This window comes from Caloenas nicobarica, chromosome 3, assembly GCF_036013445.1.
Source record: "Caloenas nicobarica isolate bCalNic1 chromosome 3, bCalNic1.hap1, whole genome shotgun sequence".
NCBI lineage: Eukaryota > Metazoa > Chordata > Aves > Columbiformes > Columbidae > Caloenas > Caloenas nicobarica.
In genome coordinates this window covers 78235551-78254467 of record NC_088247.1, presented here as the reverse complement: position 1 = coordinate 78254467, position 18917 = coordinate 78235551, and the positions used below count along the sequence as shown (strand labels likewise).

The following is an 18917-nucleotide window of genomic DNA, read 5'->3' as shown; positions in this document are numbered from 1 at the left end:
CGAGTCGCTAAGATGCAACAATCTGGAGCGACTAACAGGGTGCTCTCCTGCAGACAGCGAAGAGACTGACAAGAGTGGATTAGGGGACCACACCGTCAAAGGAACATTTAGGCAAAGCCTTGACATGGTACAGGGTGCTGACAGTTTCATAGCGCTTTTATAGAGCTGTCTACAAGTCAACATCAACTCAGCTGTGGCAGTGTAGTAGAGCCTGGCTTTCTAGCAAATTTCCATTTCCTTTATTTGGATCATTGTTCTCTATTCTCTTTATGCTTTTTTTTTTTCCCCTCAAAACTTCAAAAGGTCAAAGTTCCTCTGCTCGTGAGGCCTCTTAGTGAATACTTCTACAATGGCAGCCGTCTGTGCCAGGGAGATCTGAAGCATTTGTAAACCCAGCACACACATCACACACACTACAGGCACATATCCTGTTAAGCAAAAGAACAACTTTTTCAGTCAAGAGCTGGGCTGTATCACAGCTTTCAGTGCATGTTATGCTGGACACAAGCATGCAGTTGTACTCTCATTTGCTTTGGTGCAGATCAGACACAATTCTTAGTTTCCAGCAAACACTCTGCTGTCTCGGCAGCTATTGCTACCAATGTGCCCTCAGTATTTTGCCCTGCTGGCAGTACGTTTCGCTACCTTTATCCTGTGGGACTACCTGCCCCTATTTCATGTTACCTACGGACACAAGCACCTGCACAGTTTCGCTTTAATTCACAGCAAACTTCACTGATAAGAAAGACTATTTGCATTTTCTGCACCTTTATTCTCAAGGCTTCCTGGTTTTATTTATGCTGAAATCACACACAGCCAAGCAGTCCATCCTAGGTGTGCTCTCACGTCATAATCTTGTACACAAGGTCAACAATCTGAGTTTGGTCTTATAATTAGATTACCTTTCCTGGAGTGTTCCAGCTGCTCCACAATCTTTGGATTCATTGGTGGGAATACAAAAAAAAATTGCCTCATCTGAATAGTTATCCCAAATTGCAATTTTTATTTATTTAATATTTGCTTGGCTGAGCACTTGTCACTTGTACTTGACAGGTGGCATGTATCCTATTATGGAAGGTGAACTGTAGTTTACTTAGCCATGTAATTAATTTTCTGGCTGGACACAATGCTTGGTTACTAAATTTCCTTAATATGTAAGTTGCAACCCAAGGCATACAGATAGAAAAATGGACCAGACTGAATCAGCACAGCTCTTAGAACCAGTATAACTCTGCTTACAGGTAAGTTACCTAAACTCTTAGTTTGTATGTAGACAGATTTTTGTATGTAAGCATATTTTTCTCATCACTTACTCTCATAAGGAAATGAATCTCATGTTACTCAATTACCCTAAACTTTCTTAAATATATAGACTAGGATCTGACACCTTTTCATTTATGCAAATAGTGCAAAATGACAAGCATCCAGTATTTTTATTCAGATGAAACTCCTATTACCCTGTATTCTGCTGCAATATGCCTTTATACTTCAAAAGTAGATTCAAAGGTATTTTTAGTGGTACACAAAGAAACAAGTAAAGCATTCCATTCCTAAGCATCACTACAGTGCTACAGTGAGGCTGGCTAAATACTACTGGTCCTACTTTTCCCTAACACATTCATTCTGTTGTTGATACGTATTAAAGGCACTAGCACAGGATTTAACTATATGCTTCCTGAAATACACTGCAATTTCGCCATTATGTTCAATGGAAAAAAAAAGAATGGGCCCACTCTGGTTGTGCCTCTGTCGCTTTTCTAATTGTTCACACACTCTCTAGCAATTTTTACCCAAAGGTAATACTATAAAAACAAGTGTCATTAGTTCTAATTGAGACCTGGAAAAGTCTGTACAATATCACCACTTTATACTGCCTAGAAAACACTTACCTCAGATAAATGACCCTCTGCTCCAAATGAAATGTCTTCCATAACCTGTTAGAGATAAATTATTAAGTATATGGTAGATATATGCTATATAAACAGTAAGATTTCAATTCAACTTATAAAAACCATATAGTATATTAAAAGGTTATATAAGCGGAACAATTACATCATTTTGTTCCACATACATGAAACATTTCAGTTGCATTTATAATGGAGCAGTGGCAGCCACTCAATACTTAAAGCTAAATTTGAATATATTTTATTAAAGTCTGCCTTTGGCTTCCCAGTTAAAACCCCCAAAGAACACTGCCTCTAAAACTCAAGGACTAACTATAGATTGAAACAAACTTTTCTATCAAGCTCTTACAGCTCTATAAACCATTCAAGAGACTACAGAATTTTTTATGGCACAAACACTGTAAGTGACTTTTGGCAGGAGAAATGAGAGATCCCACTGATGTTCTGTATCGGTAACATGTGTTAACTATAGTCAGTTCCTCTCAAAACTTGCTTAATCTGTAAAGTCTATAAGAAATTAGCCAACATTTCATTGATTGGCTGAGAAGCAAAGAAATTTTATGTTAGCATTATTGGAAAATCATTAATACTTATCACATGTACAGTATTGATAATCTTTAAATAAACTGAGATAGGGATATTGCTTTGGTAGGGCAATACTTAGTCGTGCAGGTATGTACATCTATATATAATAAAGTGCAAAATCATTACTTTGCCATAAGATCATTATTATTACTGGGTATTATTTTCAGTAATCGATCTGAAAAGAGGTTGCTGAGCCTTCTTTTACCTGTAAGATTAGTTTTCTGATATTTTTACTGCAAAACATACATAATCATTAAGCTTACTGAGATGCTACGATCCCTAGCCAAAGAGTTAGAGTTTTTACCAGTGTATACTACACAACAGTATCACACGCAGCTAAGAGGCATCTTACTGCGCAACGTGTGTGACTGTGCAATGATGATCTGACCATTGTGTACAAACCAGCTGCCTGTTGCTACAAAACCAGTTTCCAGCTTGGATTAATACAAAAAACACTCAAGTGCTGACTTTTCACTGATGCTTAATGCTGACATTTAAAACTAAGAATAAATTTAAAGTTTCCAAATTATTTGTGAAGCTCTACAAATACAATGTTTAATTAAAACTCAAATGAATGCACAGTTTATTTAGCTTTCGAAAGGCTTAGTCCTTTACACATTGTGCATTTGCTTCCTGGACCACAGACTGCCTCAATGCACAGTAATGAGTTACAGCCTGCTGACAGAGGCTGTCTTGGTGCTTGCTATCGCTAAATTCTGAAAAATGTTGTGTCATATCCTGTGATGGCTTCTTTTTAATGACAGGCACCACATTAAATATTAATTATTATTTTTTCATGATTGTCCACTTAGTATCACTTAGAACATTCAGTATTTTAAAAGACGTGAATCAAATGAAGGCTTTGCAATTACAGAACACCAGAGTGCTCTACAAAAGACCCCCAAACATCTCCTTAGATGGCAAAACTAAGTATGCAGAGGTGAAGAAAAGACAGTAGCCCCTACTCTAACCCCCGCTCTCTGCTTCTTTTATGATGAAACATGAGAAATGATCTACAAAGAATTCTGATAGGCTAACTACCAAAAATGCTGACTTACAAAAGGTAACACTACTGAGTTTTAGTTTTTACCTTGTAACTTTAATCACCTCAATTTTCTTGAAATCTAGTAGGTGTTCCTTTCCTTCATAGTGATTAAGAAGGAGCACTGCACAGCATGCCAGATAGCAGAAGAAGAAGAAAAAAGGATAGGTCAGGAACTCAAGCCTGCAGGTGCACAAATACTCATGTTCATCAAGATACTCGGTGTTAGGGAGGTCCCAGTACACACACATTTCTCTGCTTATTAGTTAGCGTCAGTGCTTCAGGTGTTATAAAAGCATTTTGCTTACACATGCATTATCAACAAGCAAAAAATAAAGCAAGATTTCATAAGGAGTAGAATAAGCAGGCGTTGATGTCTGAAGAGAGATGAAATTTTACTAGATATTTTAGAAATCGCCCAGATACGTATGTTACTATGTAATAACAATCATAGTGACTTTCACCTCATTCACACATCACCTGAGCTAAATAACTTGCAGTCAGTTTAAAAGCATAGAACATTTCTGGGATGAAAACAAGAACCTATCTTTAATTCTTCAGAGACTTGGGAGAAAATCAAAAGAGGAACTAGAACTGTACTGAAGGGGCACCTTAAATTCAGCAAGACAGCCACTAGCTGGAGAGTACTTGCTTATACAAAAATTCGAGAAACTATCTCATATCTAACAAGCTGACATTGACGTGGTTGAGGCTATTAGTACTGTCCATAACTTTGCTTCAGCATTTTAAAAAATACTATAATAAGTTATCTGTAATTGAGAGAAATACATCTTAATTTTTAAGTAACTCAGAGTGTTCCACAAGATGTTTTTTGCTAGCCTCACTTTATGTAGTTTTGACCAAAAAATTAGTAATGATGTTTCAACAAGCTGAGCTGCCAAAGCATGTGATTGTCTTCACTGGTTAACAGTCAAGTGTTAAAAAGGAAACCTGATTTACTAGTTTATTTTGGGATGTCTACCACATAAACAAACGAGAGGAAAAAAATTGTACTGCCTTAGAAAACACAGTTATGAAGACTATAAAGTAACTGTTGACAGCTAATAAACCTATGCTCACACATGACAGTAAAATATCTGAACTTTCAAAGAATTTATACGTTACATATTTCATGTCAGAACATGTCATATTTTATGATCTAGTGAGGATATTTAATTAAAAATTAAAAATGGCCCCTCTGCAAACCAGTATGTGAGGATCTAAGTGAAGAGTTCTTTGCATTCATCTGTTTTGCTTTTCTTATTATTATGTTTCTTATTTGTTTCTTTGTTTTCTGATGAAGCCTATACAGTAAGATATAGTTATATGCAAGAAAATTGTATTTATAGTATACATCAATAAAACCGATATCCACTTCATAGTAATCCTTAGCCAGATACAACATGATAAATAACTGGAGAGTTTCATGTATAGGTATTTCACTGTAAAATGAATCAATCACCTGGGAATGAAATGTAAGTTCCAAGGCATATATGCACAATATGCTATTATTACCCTTTGCTATACTGTTTTAAAACAGGTAATTCAGTAATTTCTAAATACAAAGAACACTCTTTTTTCCTTTTGCTTCAGTGACCGACAGCTCTCTCTAGAAATTCCCCACTGGGGAACAGAGGTGACACAGTTGAAGGGAATAGTCCTTCTAGAAACGAGGCAACCACAGCAAGCTGCTCGTCTCACAGGAACACCACAGCCTTGTTAAATAATATCAAACCAGGTATTTTTTGCAAATACATGTGTTTCTATTATGTATCCTGACTTCCTGACAAATGGCTACAAAAAGGTTCACTACTAACGGGCGACAAAGTTTTTCCATGAAAGTCATATGAATGGCTAAATTTAGAGACTAAAATACACACAATTTTTTTTTCCACGAACATGAAATTATTTTGAAATAAAAACACACAGTACCATAAAACAGAGTACTTAAATGCTACAGAAGTGGTTTGTTTTTCAACTAAGTCCATTTATAAATCAAGACATATTCTGTCCTGCACTTCAACACATTCAAAACTAGAAATTAGCATAATTTGTAAGTAATAAGTCAAGTTTTTTGGCTTTGTATTCTGCTAAGCTAACAGGAGATGTTAGGAAATGTTATGTTATAGCTTCTCTCTGAAAATTTAGATACTGCCTGTCACTCCTACTGAGATCCTACCAGCTTTACTACCTAAAGTCTACTTGTTTGGGTAAAACTTCTACACCCCACAACAAGGTAAAAATCCCAGCTCCTGAAAGTATAAAAGCAAGTGGACCAACCCTAATTCCAGAACCAGAATACAGTCTATATTGGGGGTTTTTTTATGGTTGCAAAAGTTGCAGTCATCACTGATGCATAACTTTGCCTCAATGGTCAAAGCTGCAGTCAGAACTGAAGCAGAGGAAGGTTAGTCAAGTGAGCTGTGATAAAACGTAGCTGTGTTGCTCAACTCCTTCTGTAAGTTGGAAAACAAATGAACATTCTTATATTAACAAACTGCTGCTTTTTTCCTGTCTAGTTTGCCAGTCCTAGGAGCACCGTGGGAACAGAGGGAGGAATATCTCCACAGGTCCTTCATTGATGGGCGTTTCCACATTTATATTTACACATCAGCTTCTAAACGGATTTTGGCACATTCTTAGAATGGAGTTTATTCAAGATACCAGGGTAGGACAGATCCCAGGCAAAGGCATTTGTACCACAAAATTTAAGCACCTAGATGAAGAGTTGAAGTTAGGGGAATAGTATCTCTAAGTTCTCTCTATGGTTGATAGAAGCAGAGATGAATTGATCAAAAAGCAAGTTCAAAAGCAGGAGCTTAACAGAAGCAATGCAAATATGCTTTCCTCTTCCAACAAACTTATGGGCAACCTGCGTGTACCTCTCTCCAGAACCAGAAGTCACCTCACTTCAGTTGCCTAGATATCATTCTAGGATAGCAATGGCAATTTCCAGGGAAATGATCCAGACTTGCAGGGGTGAAATAGGTGGTCACCTATAGCACAAGTTTCAAGAACGCTACAGAAACAGTCACAAAATCCCAAACCCTCCAGGGCTTTTCAGCTGCGCTTTTGAAAGGGAAGTGCAGCTTTCCACAGTCAACAGAACTTCTTCGTATTACTTAGTGGACTCATCGGGAATAAGATAAGGAGGAATTAAGGGGATGGGGGACAGAATTAAAACCACAGCTGACTATTAAAAACAGAAAAATGATCCCTATGAGAGTCAGTCTGTAAACCATTTTCCCTAGGAAAAGGCTGCAAATACTACTGAAGCCCAATTTTAAAACATTATTTTACTAACAAGATGAGATTTTGCAGTAAGGTAGGGGCCTGCTTTCCACTAAGTCTCAGCCAGTACAACTGGAAAATTAGGCATCAGCTTTCAGCACAACTCAGTTCAATGGCTCTTAACATCAGGTGCAATTAAACACACTTTTAATTTTTGTCAACCAAATTCCAAGGTAATAAAACTGACAACTCCTGCTGGATGGTCTTTTTGTCACAGTGGTGCTGTTGGGTGATGAAGCTTTTTAACAGCTTGTTTACCTTTGCAGTGCAGTTACTGCTGTACATTTTTCAGACAAGATGGCATTCCAAAGCAGAACATGAAAACTTTAAAAAAATTTGTCAAATCTTTTAAGCATTTCTATTTTTTTCCTCCTTTTCATATTTTCTGGATGCTGGAAGCCTACCAGCATTTGAGCTAGGAAGCCTTTGACCATCTAACCAGGGGAAGAAAACCTAGTCTCTCCCCACTTCAGCTAACATAGATCGAGACTAACAAGTCAGCAGAACTAACTCAGAGTGAAACTCATCACTGAGATGAAGAACAGCTGATAATTTCTGTCAAATACTTAATTGTTTTTACTTTAGATCCTGATGTACATTCTGTATTCATTGCCTGAATAATTTCCACATTTTAAAAAGACTGATGGTGAAAGGAAAAAAGGGTTGAAGGGCTTCTGAGAAGCTAATAAGCTATTTTATTCATGTCTCAGATTGGAGGCCAGATGCTAAGTTCATACTTAACCTGCCCTGCTGACCCATCACCCAGCTTCAACTCCTCTCAAAAGGAAAATGAGAAGTATTGCCCAAAATGCAGCTGCAGAATATTTCCGATACCTCTTTTAGTTCGCTGTGTTTGGGGCAGGCAACAGTCCTCAACTCTGTGCCCTTTGGAAAGTGGCCTTCTTTTCTTTTTTCAGAATCAGATGGGCCATGAGCAGTCATCTCCACCTCATCCATTTGGTTCTCCTCTTCCTCAAACACACAGCAACTGGTTGGTTTCAGTTGAAACCCTCGGATCAACAGCTGACAGGCCTCCAAGTCAGCTTCCCACACTCTTTGGAGCAGCTGGCTCCCACAGCTGAAATAAAAGCCAAAAGAAAATAAAACTGCAGTTCAGGGAGAATAGTTGCTATTTCAAGTAACTTTAGGGGTGACTGCTTATTATTAGATAGGAAAATAAAAACAACGAAAAACCAACAGCAGCTCAAATACTTCCACAGAGACAACACAAGCTATTTCAAACTGAAGAGCAGTAAAATTATGGTTCTATTACAAAGCTAATGACATAAAAATAATACTTTGTGCTAAGATGTTGCTTCCAACTGTACAGCGCACGCTGGCTGCGTGTGACCTTCTCTTAATCGGACACAAGTCCAGGGATCGTGCAATCACAATCAGATTTTTCTTCATGCTATTAGGCCTGTCATCCTAAAAGCAGTCCTGTGGTTTTCCTGAATTTGATGTAGAATATCATGTATGAACAATCACACTATTTACTGTATTAAACCAGCTCTAATTTCTGGAAAACGGGTACACTAAATTTCTTGTTGGACTGAAATGTGCTTGCTTTGACTCTGGTGAATCAAATTAGACTAAACTAAAATACTCTTCCTTTCCTTCAGTCTTACACTTTGAGTGCTGTCCTTATCTCTTATGTGCTTTGGGTTTTTTTTGTCTACCTAGTTATCCCACACAAGAAAAAATGAAAAGTATTATGACATTCGAAATACCAATCTTCTTCATACTTTTAACCCATTGATCATCTCTCAGAGATGTCCACAGATACTGCTCCCAAGATCCATCCAATAGATATTTTCACCTGAAGTAAATGGTAATTCTAGGCATAGACAGTATTTCAGAACAAGACACTGCTTGTAAGACATGTGGTCACATCTCCATCTAATACATGTTGTCTCTAAGAAACCAAAAGTTTAGGTTGCCTGCTAAAATATAGCAGATCAGTGGCAGAGCTTGGGATGGGACTAAGAAGAACCGATTCCCATGGCAATACATGCTTCCAGACAGATTTGAATGCTAATATCTAATAACTGCAATATTTTTTTCACAGTGCTTTTCAAATTATATCATTTGCTATATAATAGTAAGAAATTATAAGTGACTAAAAGAAGGAAAATAACTATTTGATTTTAACTTCTCTGACTAAATTAAATACCAGCTTATCTTTTATTCTAAACGAAGGATAAAGGGGCTACACTGCTCACAATGAATTCATTAATCTAACAAAGGTACATTTTTAACTCTACAAATTCTACAAGATGCCAAGCTGTAAAATTAATCCAGCAATATTTTGAGACTGAGAGCAAAACTAAGCTTCAGAAGCTGAGCTACTTGATCTGTGCTTAGAGTCACTATATATGTTTCTTGAAGGCAGAGTGCAGCCTGAGGTCCACAAATTGATCTCCCCCAAGGAGTTCAGAGTATCACTAATTAGAAAGAGAAAAAAATCTTCACTGAACTACACTTCTGTGTTCTATCCAGGTAGCATTTCACTTACCAAGCCAGAAAAAGAAAATAAACCCAACTGTTTCTCTACTTGTCATGGTTACACAGTCAGATCATTTCCGTGCAGACATATATAAGCCCACTTACTTGCTTTTTGAAAAAGTTTGTTTGCAGCTATATATGGCTTATTATTAAAGGCTCAGAAAATACACTAGAGACATAAATCATGAATTCCAGTGGATAGCTTCTTTTGGCCATTCAATTTAATGAAGAGCTCTACTGACAAAACTAGGGCAGACATAGTGATGTATGTAGTATTCACAGTGGAGATGATGTATAGCATATATTAATATAAAAGTACAGTGTAAAGGAGCCTGGGCTGCTATTATTCAGCCATGACTCAAGCTCATTGGTCAACATGCTTTTGATTGCATCTACAAGTTTCACACCCATTTTAGTAATCAGCAATTAGTGAACATACCACTAATAGCTTGCTTTTATTTTAAGGACATCTGTTTTATCATTGTATCTGTAAAACTCTAATACATCTTGAACTAAGACACTAACATGTTATGCTGAACTTTTCATTAGTGAACACATATATACTTGGATATTCTGAACATACCTAAGCCCAAGACCTCTGCATCTTTTAGTCTTTTTGGATTTTCTCTTAGTATTATCTTTGTACTAGTCTTTAGTATTTTGAAATTCAGTGCCTAGAAGCATTTTTTGAACACACTTTCTGAATGAAAATTTATTGAAAGTTGCAAATACCTGACACAGAGACACACAGCAAATAATTTTTTGAAATTATGTTGTCCCCAGCATGCAAAAATCTTTAGCTTTCCTGTCAGGTGTAAAATCAAGCTCAGCTGAATTTCAGAGTTTGGTTCATTCATATTCTATCCACACTAACAGTGCATTTGGAGTCTTCATGAAGCCAAAAGTATGTGGATGCCTGTACTGAACCCAGTGAATTTTTTCAGGTATGCAACTTTTCAAAATGATGGATTCAGATTGGATCAGATTTCATACTATTCCTATACTTAAAAATATTTTATGACATACCAGCCTCTAGGTGTTAGATGCCTGTCTGTACATCACTATCAAAGGGGCATATGTGGCAAGTTCAGTGGAGGTGCAAGGAACAATTTGCTGGGATCCACAACAAATCAGAATCCATCAACCATTTATACAGACCCAGCAAGAGCAAAGAATACCTTAATCACCCACTAATCCTGAGCTTCCAAGTGCCAGTGGGCTCATGAGTCTGAAGTGCCAAGCTTTGTAAAAAACACCAAACAGATTACAATGATGGCCCCTTTCTCAGAAAGACTTTTAAGTTTACAACAAGCAACAAGAGCTAGGATACAGATGAGGATGTTCAAAGAAACACTAAGACAACAGTGGACTGAACATGACATGCTAGTTACAGTACAACAGTTTAATTAGTTACATCACTAACTCATTAGTCTAATGACTGTCAAGCACACTGAGGTAGTATCAGAGTGAATGAGCATTTTAAGGACTTGCAGGGGGCCAATGAAACAGGTTAGTGAATACCTAAGATCTCCATCCCTCCATAAAGGAATAATGTAAGAAAGGCAAAAGATGGTAGTATAAAAACATAATGGGCAAGTGATTGATACCAGTGTGGTTTAACATCTGTTAACGGAAGTCAGGTGTTTGACATATTAAAAAAAAAAGGCTTGTAGTTATGTTTGATGTGAAAGAACAAAGGGAACCAATGGAAAAAAGCAAACAAAGTGAAATGAGGAGAAAGACAGAATTGAGGGGGAGGGGGGAAAGAAAGAACAGTCATTGCAGTGGCAACAGCACTTTAGATGGATGAGAGTAGAGCAAGGCTGCTTTTGTCAAGTCACAGCCAGGGAAACGGATGTTGAAGTAAGTGAGATGCAAGACTCAACCTGAGTAATTTTTTAGCTGGATGGATAGATGGGACAGGTCTTATCTCAAGGACAGTATGCAGTAAGAATCTACAAGAGCAGGTCTAAGTTGACTAGAAGAATGTCTGAGACATCCACAGCAACACAAAAGGACACAGCAGGGAGAATTCTGGATTAGGTCAAGTTGATGATGATTAAAGAGCTGTCAGAAAAACAGAGCTGTTTACGGACAGAAGGAAATGAATGTGGAACAGAGGGGTTTATCCTTGAGTTCTCTTCATAGAGTAGCAATTGAAACTGTAATTGCAGAGGCCTTTACAGAGTCTCAAGTAGTTTTCTAGGAAACAACAGCGGAAGCCAGAGGGTACAAGGAAACTAGATGATATCTTCAACCTACACGTAACATGAAGAATCCAGCAAGGATTCTCTCTTCCTTGAAGTCCAAAAAACATTGCTTCTCTGCCTTTTCACAAGATTCCCAGAGATATTAATGGGGGCTCTCTATGTGGCTCTCAGCACAAGATTACTCAAAAGCTATTTTTAGTGCTAACTGGAACACAACTTTCCTATTGAGGGCTCTGCATGCATACAAAAGGCACATTCAGTTCCTGAACATTACAGCCTTAATGAAAACATGCCCACATAAAAATAGCAAAAAAAAAAAAATATTCTATTAAACCCTATTAAAAAAAAAGTCCCCCAAAATCTCCTCAAAAGCAAAACATGGGGAGATGTCGCTGCTTGTAAATCTCATCATCTCTAGCTTTTAGGAATGCCCCTTGGTGAGTGAATTGATAGTTTATAACATCTTCAGGTCAACACTGTTTGTTGATAGAAGATGCTCCTTATTTTAAGGGAAATCCCTGTAAGAAGCCACATCTTGAAAGCCAAGAAAGCAAGATTGAAGCTAAAAGGCTACATAGTAAGACATCCATTTAGCAACTGGATAAACAAAATCTAATTTATCAGGGGAGATTAACCTTCATTAACATGAAACACTCTAGACAACTTCCTTCTAATAGGAGGGCCACACTAAGGTGCAGATTCAGGAAAACATGTAGTTACCTTTTCCCAATACCCGGCACATGTGTTAACACTGCATTCACTGACCCTAAAGGCAGTTTTCTCTGGCAAGAAAGCAAATGAAATGCAACAAAAATAGTCTGGCAGAAACAACAGGGATTTTCATTACGACAATTAAAATGATTGGAAAGTTTTGAGGCTTCCAGAAAATGGCAAAGGCAAATCAAAAGACTTTGCTTTATATCCCCATTCTTTGCTGATCTATTGTGCAAACTAGGGAAGTTTCTGTATATTTTGGTCACTCAGTTCTATTTATATTTTGCACCACAGGGAAGGAACTAACTCTTCTTACTCTACATTTAGTTGTCTTTGTTGCCTTTTCTTGAGGCAACAGCCATGCAGTGAACAAAGGAAACACATAAAGCTTTTAACATAATGATAGTGACATTGAAGCAAAATCAACGCACCATTTAAATATTATATAGTTCACAGTGCTACAAAACAAGGGACAGAGTTTTCAAATGTGCATACCAAACTCTCAAAGCAGGGTAAACGATAGGGAGCTGTGAGTGCAGGCAGTTTCCTACTTTGGATTTGTCGCTGAATGATTTCTATCAGCAGCTGAGATGCATTATTGAGAACACATCCTTTAGCATGTTTACTTTGCTGGAAGTAAACCACTGCTCAGGACCAACTGCAAGTGGGCCCAGTGTATCTGATCTCGCTCCAGAATTCCATTTTTCTCTCTAGTTCCATAGGTTTTGATTTAATGAAGCATTATGTTTTGTAGCAATAACTGTATATTAACAAAGTGATGAACCAGATGTAAGTTGTACCCTCTCCCACAAATTCCACTCTACCTCACCCTAAAGAAAATCGAAATAACATGTAATGTGTCAAAATATTTCTCATATGAAGAGTCATTACATTCTCACATTAATATTTTAAATCAGGTTTGAGAATTTTGTACACATGCATAATAAGATCACACCACCAATTCTATAAATTGTATAATTAAGTAAAAAAGTATAAACGCATTCTATTGTGATGGAATTCAAAGTATTCAAAGATTCCTAAGGAATTTTCTGACACCTTTCAAAATGCTATTAGCTTGAACTGACTTCATATAACATTTCTTAAAACATTCTTTCCCATTAAGACATTGAGGTTTTTTTATAAAAAGAAACTAATAACGACAAATAAGAAATATTAATAATATTCATGTAAAAATGCATGGCCTCTCACAGTGACCACAGTAAAGAGAAAAGCAAATATCTGCCAGTATATTCTGCCAAATATTTTTTTAAAATTATGCTTATCAACTACACTCATTATCCATAACTTAGTCCAATCAGTAAAACATTACCTACTGCCTCCAGGATACCAAAGGATTATAACGTAAAGAGAAATCTAAAAACAATCTGCTGAGAATCTTTCCATTGCCCACAGAAAAAAAAAAACCACCCTTATATTAGCATCTTAAGGCTAGAACTACCACCTTGTATTTTATGTGAAATGTACATGTTTTGTGTCTGCTTTTTCTTTCCTGAAAAGCCTGTTCAAAACAAGGAGAAAGAACAATTTTTATAGTGCTTAAAACCAATAATGGACGTTTGATTAGTGTTATTAAAAAACAAGATACCACACAATACTGAACAATATTTTTTCATTTTCTCTTCAATCCTCCAGCCTTTTATTTTACCCAGCACAAAACTTTAATCATGGCCTGTCATCTTTCTATCAATACTCAATGTCACTGTGTTATACCTAAATTATCTCCACTGGAAACACAAAATGATAGACTGCTGCAGTTGATGGGTTTCACTTTGATTCTTAATGCAAGGTGGATGCGGGAACGGGACCGACATGTCGAATGCAAGAAATTGAGTAATTTACAAGGGAAGAAGGAAGGCACCTTGTAGTAAGAATTTACTACTCAATTTTGTCCCTATATCTAATGTACAGTTTATTTTTACTATACTACCTAATCTATAATGTAAAAATTTACTACATGCTTTCAGGGCTATTTATTTCTCTTTATAAAAATGAATGGTGTAATGTTACTCTGCCCCTACCTCCACTGAAACTTCTATTATAAATAATCTATTCTAAGAGTAAAAAATTTAACTTTGATAGATGAGGAGAAAGCTACAAGGGAATTCTTATTAAGCAGTCCACATAAGGCCAGCTTCTCAAGTCCAGTTTATCGTTCGCCTCATTCATAATCTGATAAAGCACTTTCAAGTTTGTTACTTACTCTGATAACTCAGTCTGCATCCTGCTTGCCTTTGGCTCCTGCAATAACAGCAAAGCCGCACAATAACATTAAATAGTTGGGTTGTTTTCTTTTTTTTGACTGGATGGGAATTGCTGTAATAAGATTTTTTTTTTTTTTTTTGCACTATTTAATGTTTGATCCCAAACCAGATTTAAAGGAGAGGCATTAGGCCCTGATTTTGGAAAGCATGCATCTCAGGATCTATGTATTAATCTAAGCTCTGTTCAAGCAGTTGAGCTGCTGCACAAGCCTAAATACTTCCATGAGCTTGAACTCCACAAAGGGGGTGATTTCCACTGAAACTGAAGCAACTCAGCAGCTTTCAAAGTCACAATCAGTTCTAATCCAGGAAAATACATTTGTTTCCAAAAAGTACATCACAGGAAGAAAGCACAGCATTTGCATTGAGGCCGCATTCTCAGCTGCCACACATCAGCACTGTTGCAATAGCTATTTATACCAAGAGAAGAATGTGTTCTTATCTCAAAGCAATTAAAATAATGAGCCTGATCTCTTATCGTTCATTATAGTCTCTGACCAAAATTGTTATGAAGCACACAGAAGGAATTTACAATTCTCCTATCATTTTTATTCACCTCTGTTCTCCAACATAAAATTCAACAGTTTATAATATATTCCCCTCTCTGAAAGGATAACAGATTTAGACTTTCAGTGTCAAGTGAGTCTGAGAATGTGAATCATCGTGTGTGCTACTGACTGAACAGGAACTAAACATACATAACAATTAAAAACAGCAGGACAAAAAAATGCCCTTGTAGAAGAGATACAATTTGGAGAGATGATTTATTGTCAGCATGTGGGAATGTACCTTGAAATTCAACTTTTGTAACCAGGAAGACACACCTGGAAAAATTAGAGTGTTGGCCAAATACTGATGTCAATAGCTGTGTGCTTACGGAGTTCCTCTGAAATGTCCACGGGCACGATATGGTCCGTTGTAGCTGCAGAGTCAAAAGATCAGAAGCCAAATCCTGTTCTGGCTCAAACAGAGCATGACAAAAAGGGCAAGGTCTACAGATCCTCCCTGGTTGGACTCTGTCAGCTACAACAAACTCTGCAATGCTGCTGACAGCACACTTTAAATTGCCAAGGCCTGTGTGTCTTCCCAAACTGGCAGAGTATGTTCCCAGCAGTAAGTACATCAAGTAATGAATGCTTCCACATGTGAGTGGGAAAGATTGTCCCAGTTGCATGCAAGATAGAGCTCTGCTACATCTTCATACTCACACTATGCAGGTGGTGATACTTTATTTTCTACTTGGTTTTTTTTGTTTGGTTGGTTGGTTTGTTTGTTTCATTTTATTTATTTTAACTTTAATTTTCTACTTCTTTCATTATCATGATGCTCGTCAGGACTCTGTGCAAAGTATTGTCCAAATAGAGGACAGGAGGATTTAGCAGCACTGCTGGAGAGCAGGCAGATGACACCAGACACCCATCCTCATCTTCCTTGATTGTTCTGCACCCATCACTACTATTGATGCCAATCCTGCACAAGAGAGATGACAAAGCTTCTGAAAAATGCACAAACTGGTCTCAAGTCTTGTCTTCAGGGACACAATCAAAACCAGTAGCAGTAGGAAAACACATATAGACCTCTGAATAATTTTCTTGCCAAGTTCAGAAGGGATCATGTCTTTCTCACTACCTATATTCACCTACATGCAGCCATCAAGGGGACCTGGTAAGACAGCAAAAGCTTAATGCCACAGACACAGATGTAACAAATGGCTCCGTGCATCCCTCCATCCCCTGACACCATCATATCTCCACAACTAAGACAGGCTGAGGTTTGCACGAATTCAACTCACAGAAAATACAACACCAGGGCAGAGATGGGCAAAGCACAGGTGGTGCTGATGGGCAAAGAGAAGCACTTTGAAGAGTTTACAGCCATGATGCACTCACCTTTTTCTCCGTAAAAATGAAAGACTTGGAGAAGTCCCATGAAATTACTGGAAAACAGTCTTCTGCTTAAGCAGATGCCTTTTTAATAATTTTTCAAACTCAGTCCCTAGTATCTGCAAATAATGCTAGCACCTCCTGTTACACATTTTCTCCATTATCTGGATGGGATGATGAAACCACTGTCCTTTAGCTTGACAGAGCATCCAAAGGTAACTCAGCAGCAGCTATAGCACACTGCAAATGCATCCTCATGTTGATGGTCTTGGACCTTATCTTCAGACATCCTCTGAAAATCCCAGGATGAGGTCTGTGGCTGAACAATCTTTCTGAAGCACAATGGAGCTGTGAGATAGAAATGTCTCACAGCCAAAGCATTTTTGCATAGGAAATGGAAAACTATTAAAAGCAAATCACCAAAGCTCATCGTATCAACCTTCCCTTCATTAAAGAAAACATACCTAAGCATAGATACCTACAAAAAAATTTGTATAGCCCTCCAGGTGAAGAAGTCACACAGCCTATTCTCAGGGAAGAGGAAGCCAGTGGGACTGATGTCAGTCATATTAGACACTCACCATTCACAAAATGGGATCCTCTGCACCAGGGGTGTCAAACTCATTTTCAGTGGGGGCCACATCCGCCTTGCGGTTGTCTTCAAAGGGCCAAATGTAATTTTAAGACTGTATAAATGTAACTACTCCTACATTCATACAGTCCTAAAATTACATTTGGCCCTTTGAAAGCAACGGTGAGGCGGATGTGACCCACGGTGAAAATGAGTTTGGCACCCCTGCTCTACACATTCACAAGTATCACTGATTAAACAAAAAAGTTAATGAATATGAATTTCAAACTCATAATAAAATTCCTGTAATTCAATCAAATAGAAAGAGATGAAAATAGGGAAGAGCACAAGTGATTTAAAAAAACACTTAGGAAAACATTACTTCTGTTCCAAAACAGGGAAATCTTAGCACACCAAGGCAGCAAAGTGATGTAGAATTACTTATTCTTGATGAGGCAAGAGTTCGCAGCAGATAGGACTACCATGACGTTAATGAGTTTCGGCAAAGCGTTGAACTCGAGCTTTGCAGGCATGACTGAGCAGCACCAGAACAATGCAGCATAAGAATAAGGAATACAGAATAAGAGAAGATCCTAACAATATACATGATTACTAAGAAGCTAGAGAGGATGTGAACTTTCAGCACATTTTCTATTGCAAGGGCAACATTTTCTGGTGTTGGAAGGAGAGACCCAGCCTTGCCCTCTGACGATTTTTGCTACGCCAACTATCAAATCAATGGAAGACAAAGAGCCTGGAGGGAAGGGGGGGGAGGTGAGCAAGCTTTTCCATGAATAAGCCACAAAATTCCCTGTCACTTTGTCTTTGCCAATGCTGGACTCTAACTACTGAAGTTAATTCAGTAACTTCAAAAAAGCCTTAGCCTGCATGAAACCTGAATTAATATGGAAAAATACTAAAGATTGTGTAACCATGTGCTTTGCTTTTTCTGAAGCTTTAAGAGACTGTCCCCAAATCTGACCTCCTTTTTTTTTTCCTACAAAGATCTAGTTCAATGCTGAGATTAGATTTAAAAAGAACAGAACTTTCCCCTACTTCTCATAAAACAGTACAGTCATGTGCTACAGTCTCCCCACCTCCCAATTAAAGAGGAAAAAAAAGAAATCAATATTTGTGACCCAAGCAAAAAGCCAAAAAAAAAAAAAAAAAGACAAGACAACAACAATTGCTAAGCTTGGAATTCTTGTGCCCTTCTTCACTTCGTTATGCCTCATATAGAAGCTAGTCACTACAAAATGTTCAGGGCACAATATATACCAAATATACACTGGTGCAATACTAACTGTCCACTAGCACTTAAAATGAAAAAGTAAATTTTGTGTTACGTTCCCTGCCCCCAGGGAACTATTGGACTGAAAAGCCTCCCCATTATATCCTTCCCTTTCTTCAAAAATCTTCCTCCACACCTTCAGCAAGCAGCTGGTTCCTTAGGAATTGAAACAAAGTCCTCCACCCCTTGCAGCATGCACTGATTTTAACTGTGCAGACTCAGAGGATCCTTGCAACTGCTAGAAAAGATGTTTGGTGTTTTGTGGTGTGTGTTTGTTTGTTGTTGGGGGCTTTGTTTGTTTGTTGGTTTGGTTTTGGCTTTGCTTGTTTTGTTTTTTGGTTTGCTTTTATATTTTCTCACTTGGTGGAACAAGCAGATTGCATTCTTTACCCTCCTCCATTTTTACTGCTTGTGCAATGTGCATTTCATCTATAAATGGTTAAAAATACTGGTTCTGTCAGTGCTGAAAAACACAAGTTACAGGTTGGGAACCCAGAGTTGCATCCTCTCATGAGCCATGAGTTGTCTATCGAAGGCACATGGCACCAAATCACCCTGAAGATGAAAGGTGTATTATGCTGCAGAGACTTGATTACAAACTCAAATCTGCTGCACTTCTAGAGGGATGATTGCAGTTAC

The 18917-nt window shown here is 37.7% G+C and overlaps 1 protein-coding gene across 1 annotated transcript in view; it reads right to left on the bottom strand.

Moving 5' to 3' along the window:
• The window catches only part of DISC1 (DISC1 scaffold protein), a 180821-nt gene that overhangs the window by 16104 nt on the left and 145800 nt on the right, over positions 1 to 18917 (bottom strand). The window contains exons 10-11 of the mRNA XM_065631236.1: positions 7657 to 7900; positions 1890 to 1934 (exon numbers count right to left, since the gene is read on the bottom strand). Coding sequence (XP_065487308.1) covers positions 1890 to 1934; positions 7657 to 7900 — 289 coding nt within the window. The remainder of the gene's footprint in view (positions 1 to 1889; positions 1935 to 7656; positions 7901 to 18917) is intronic.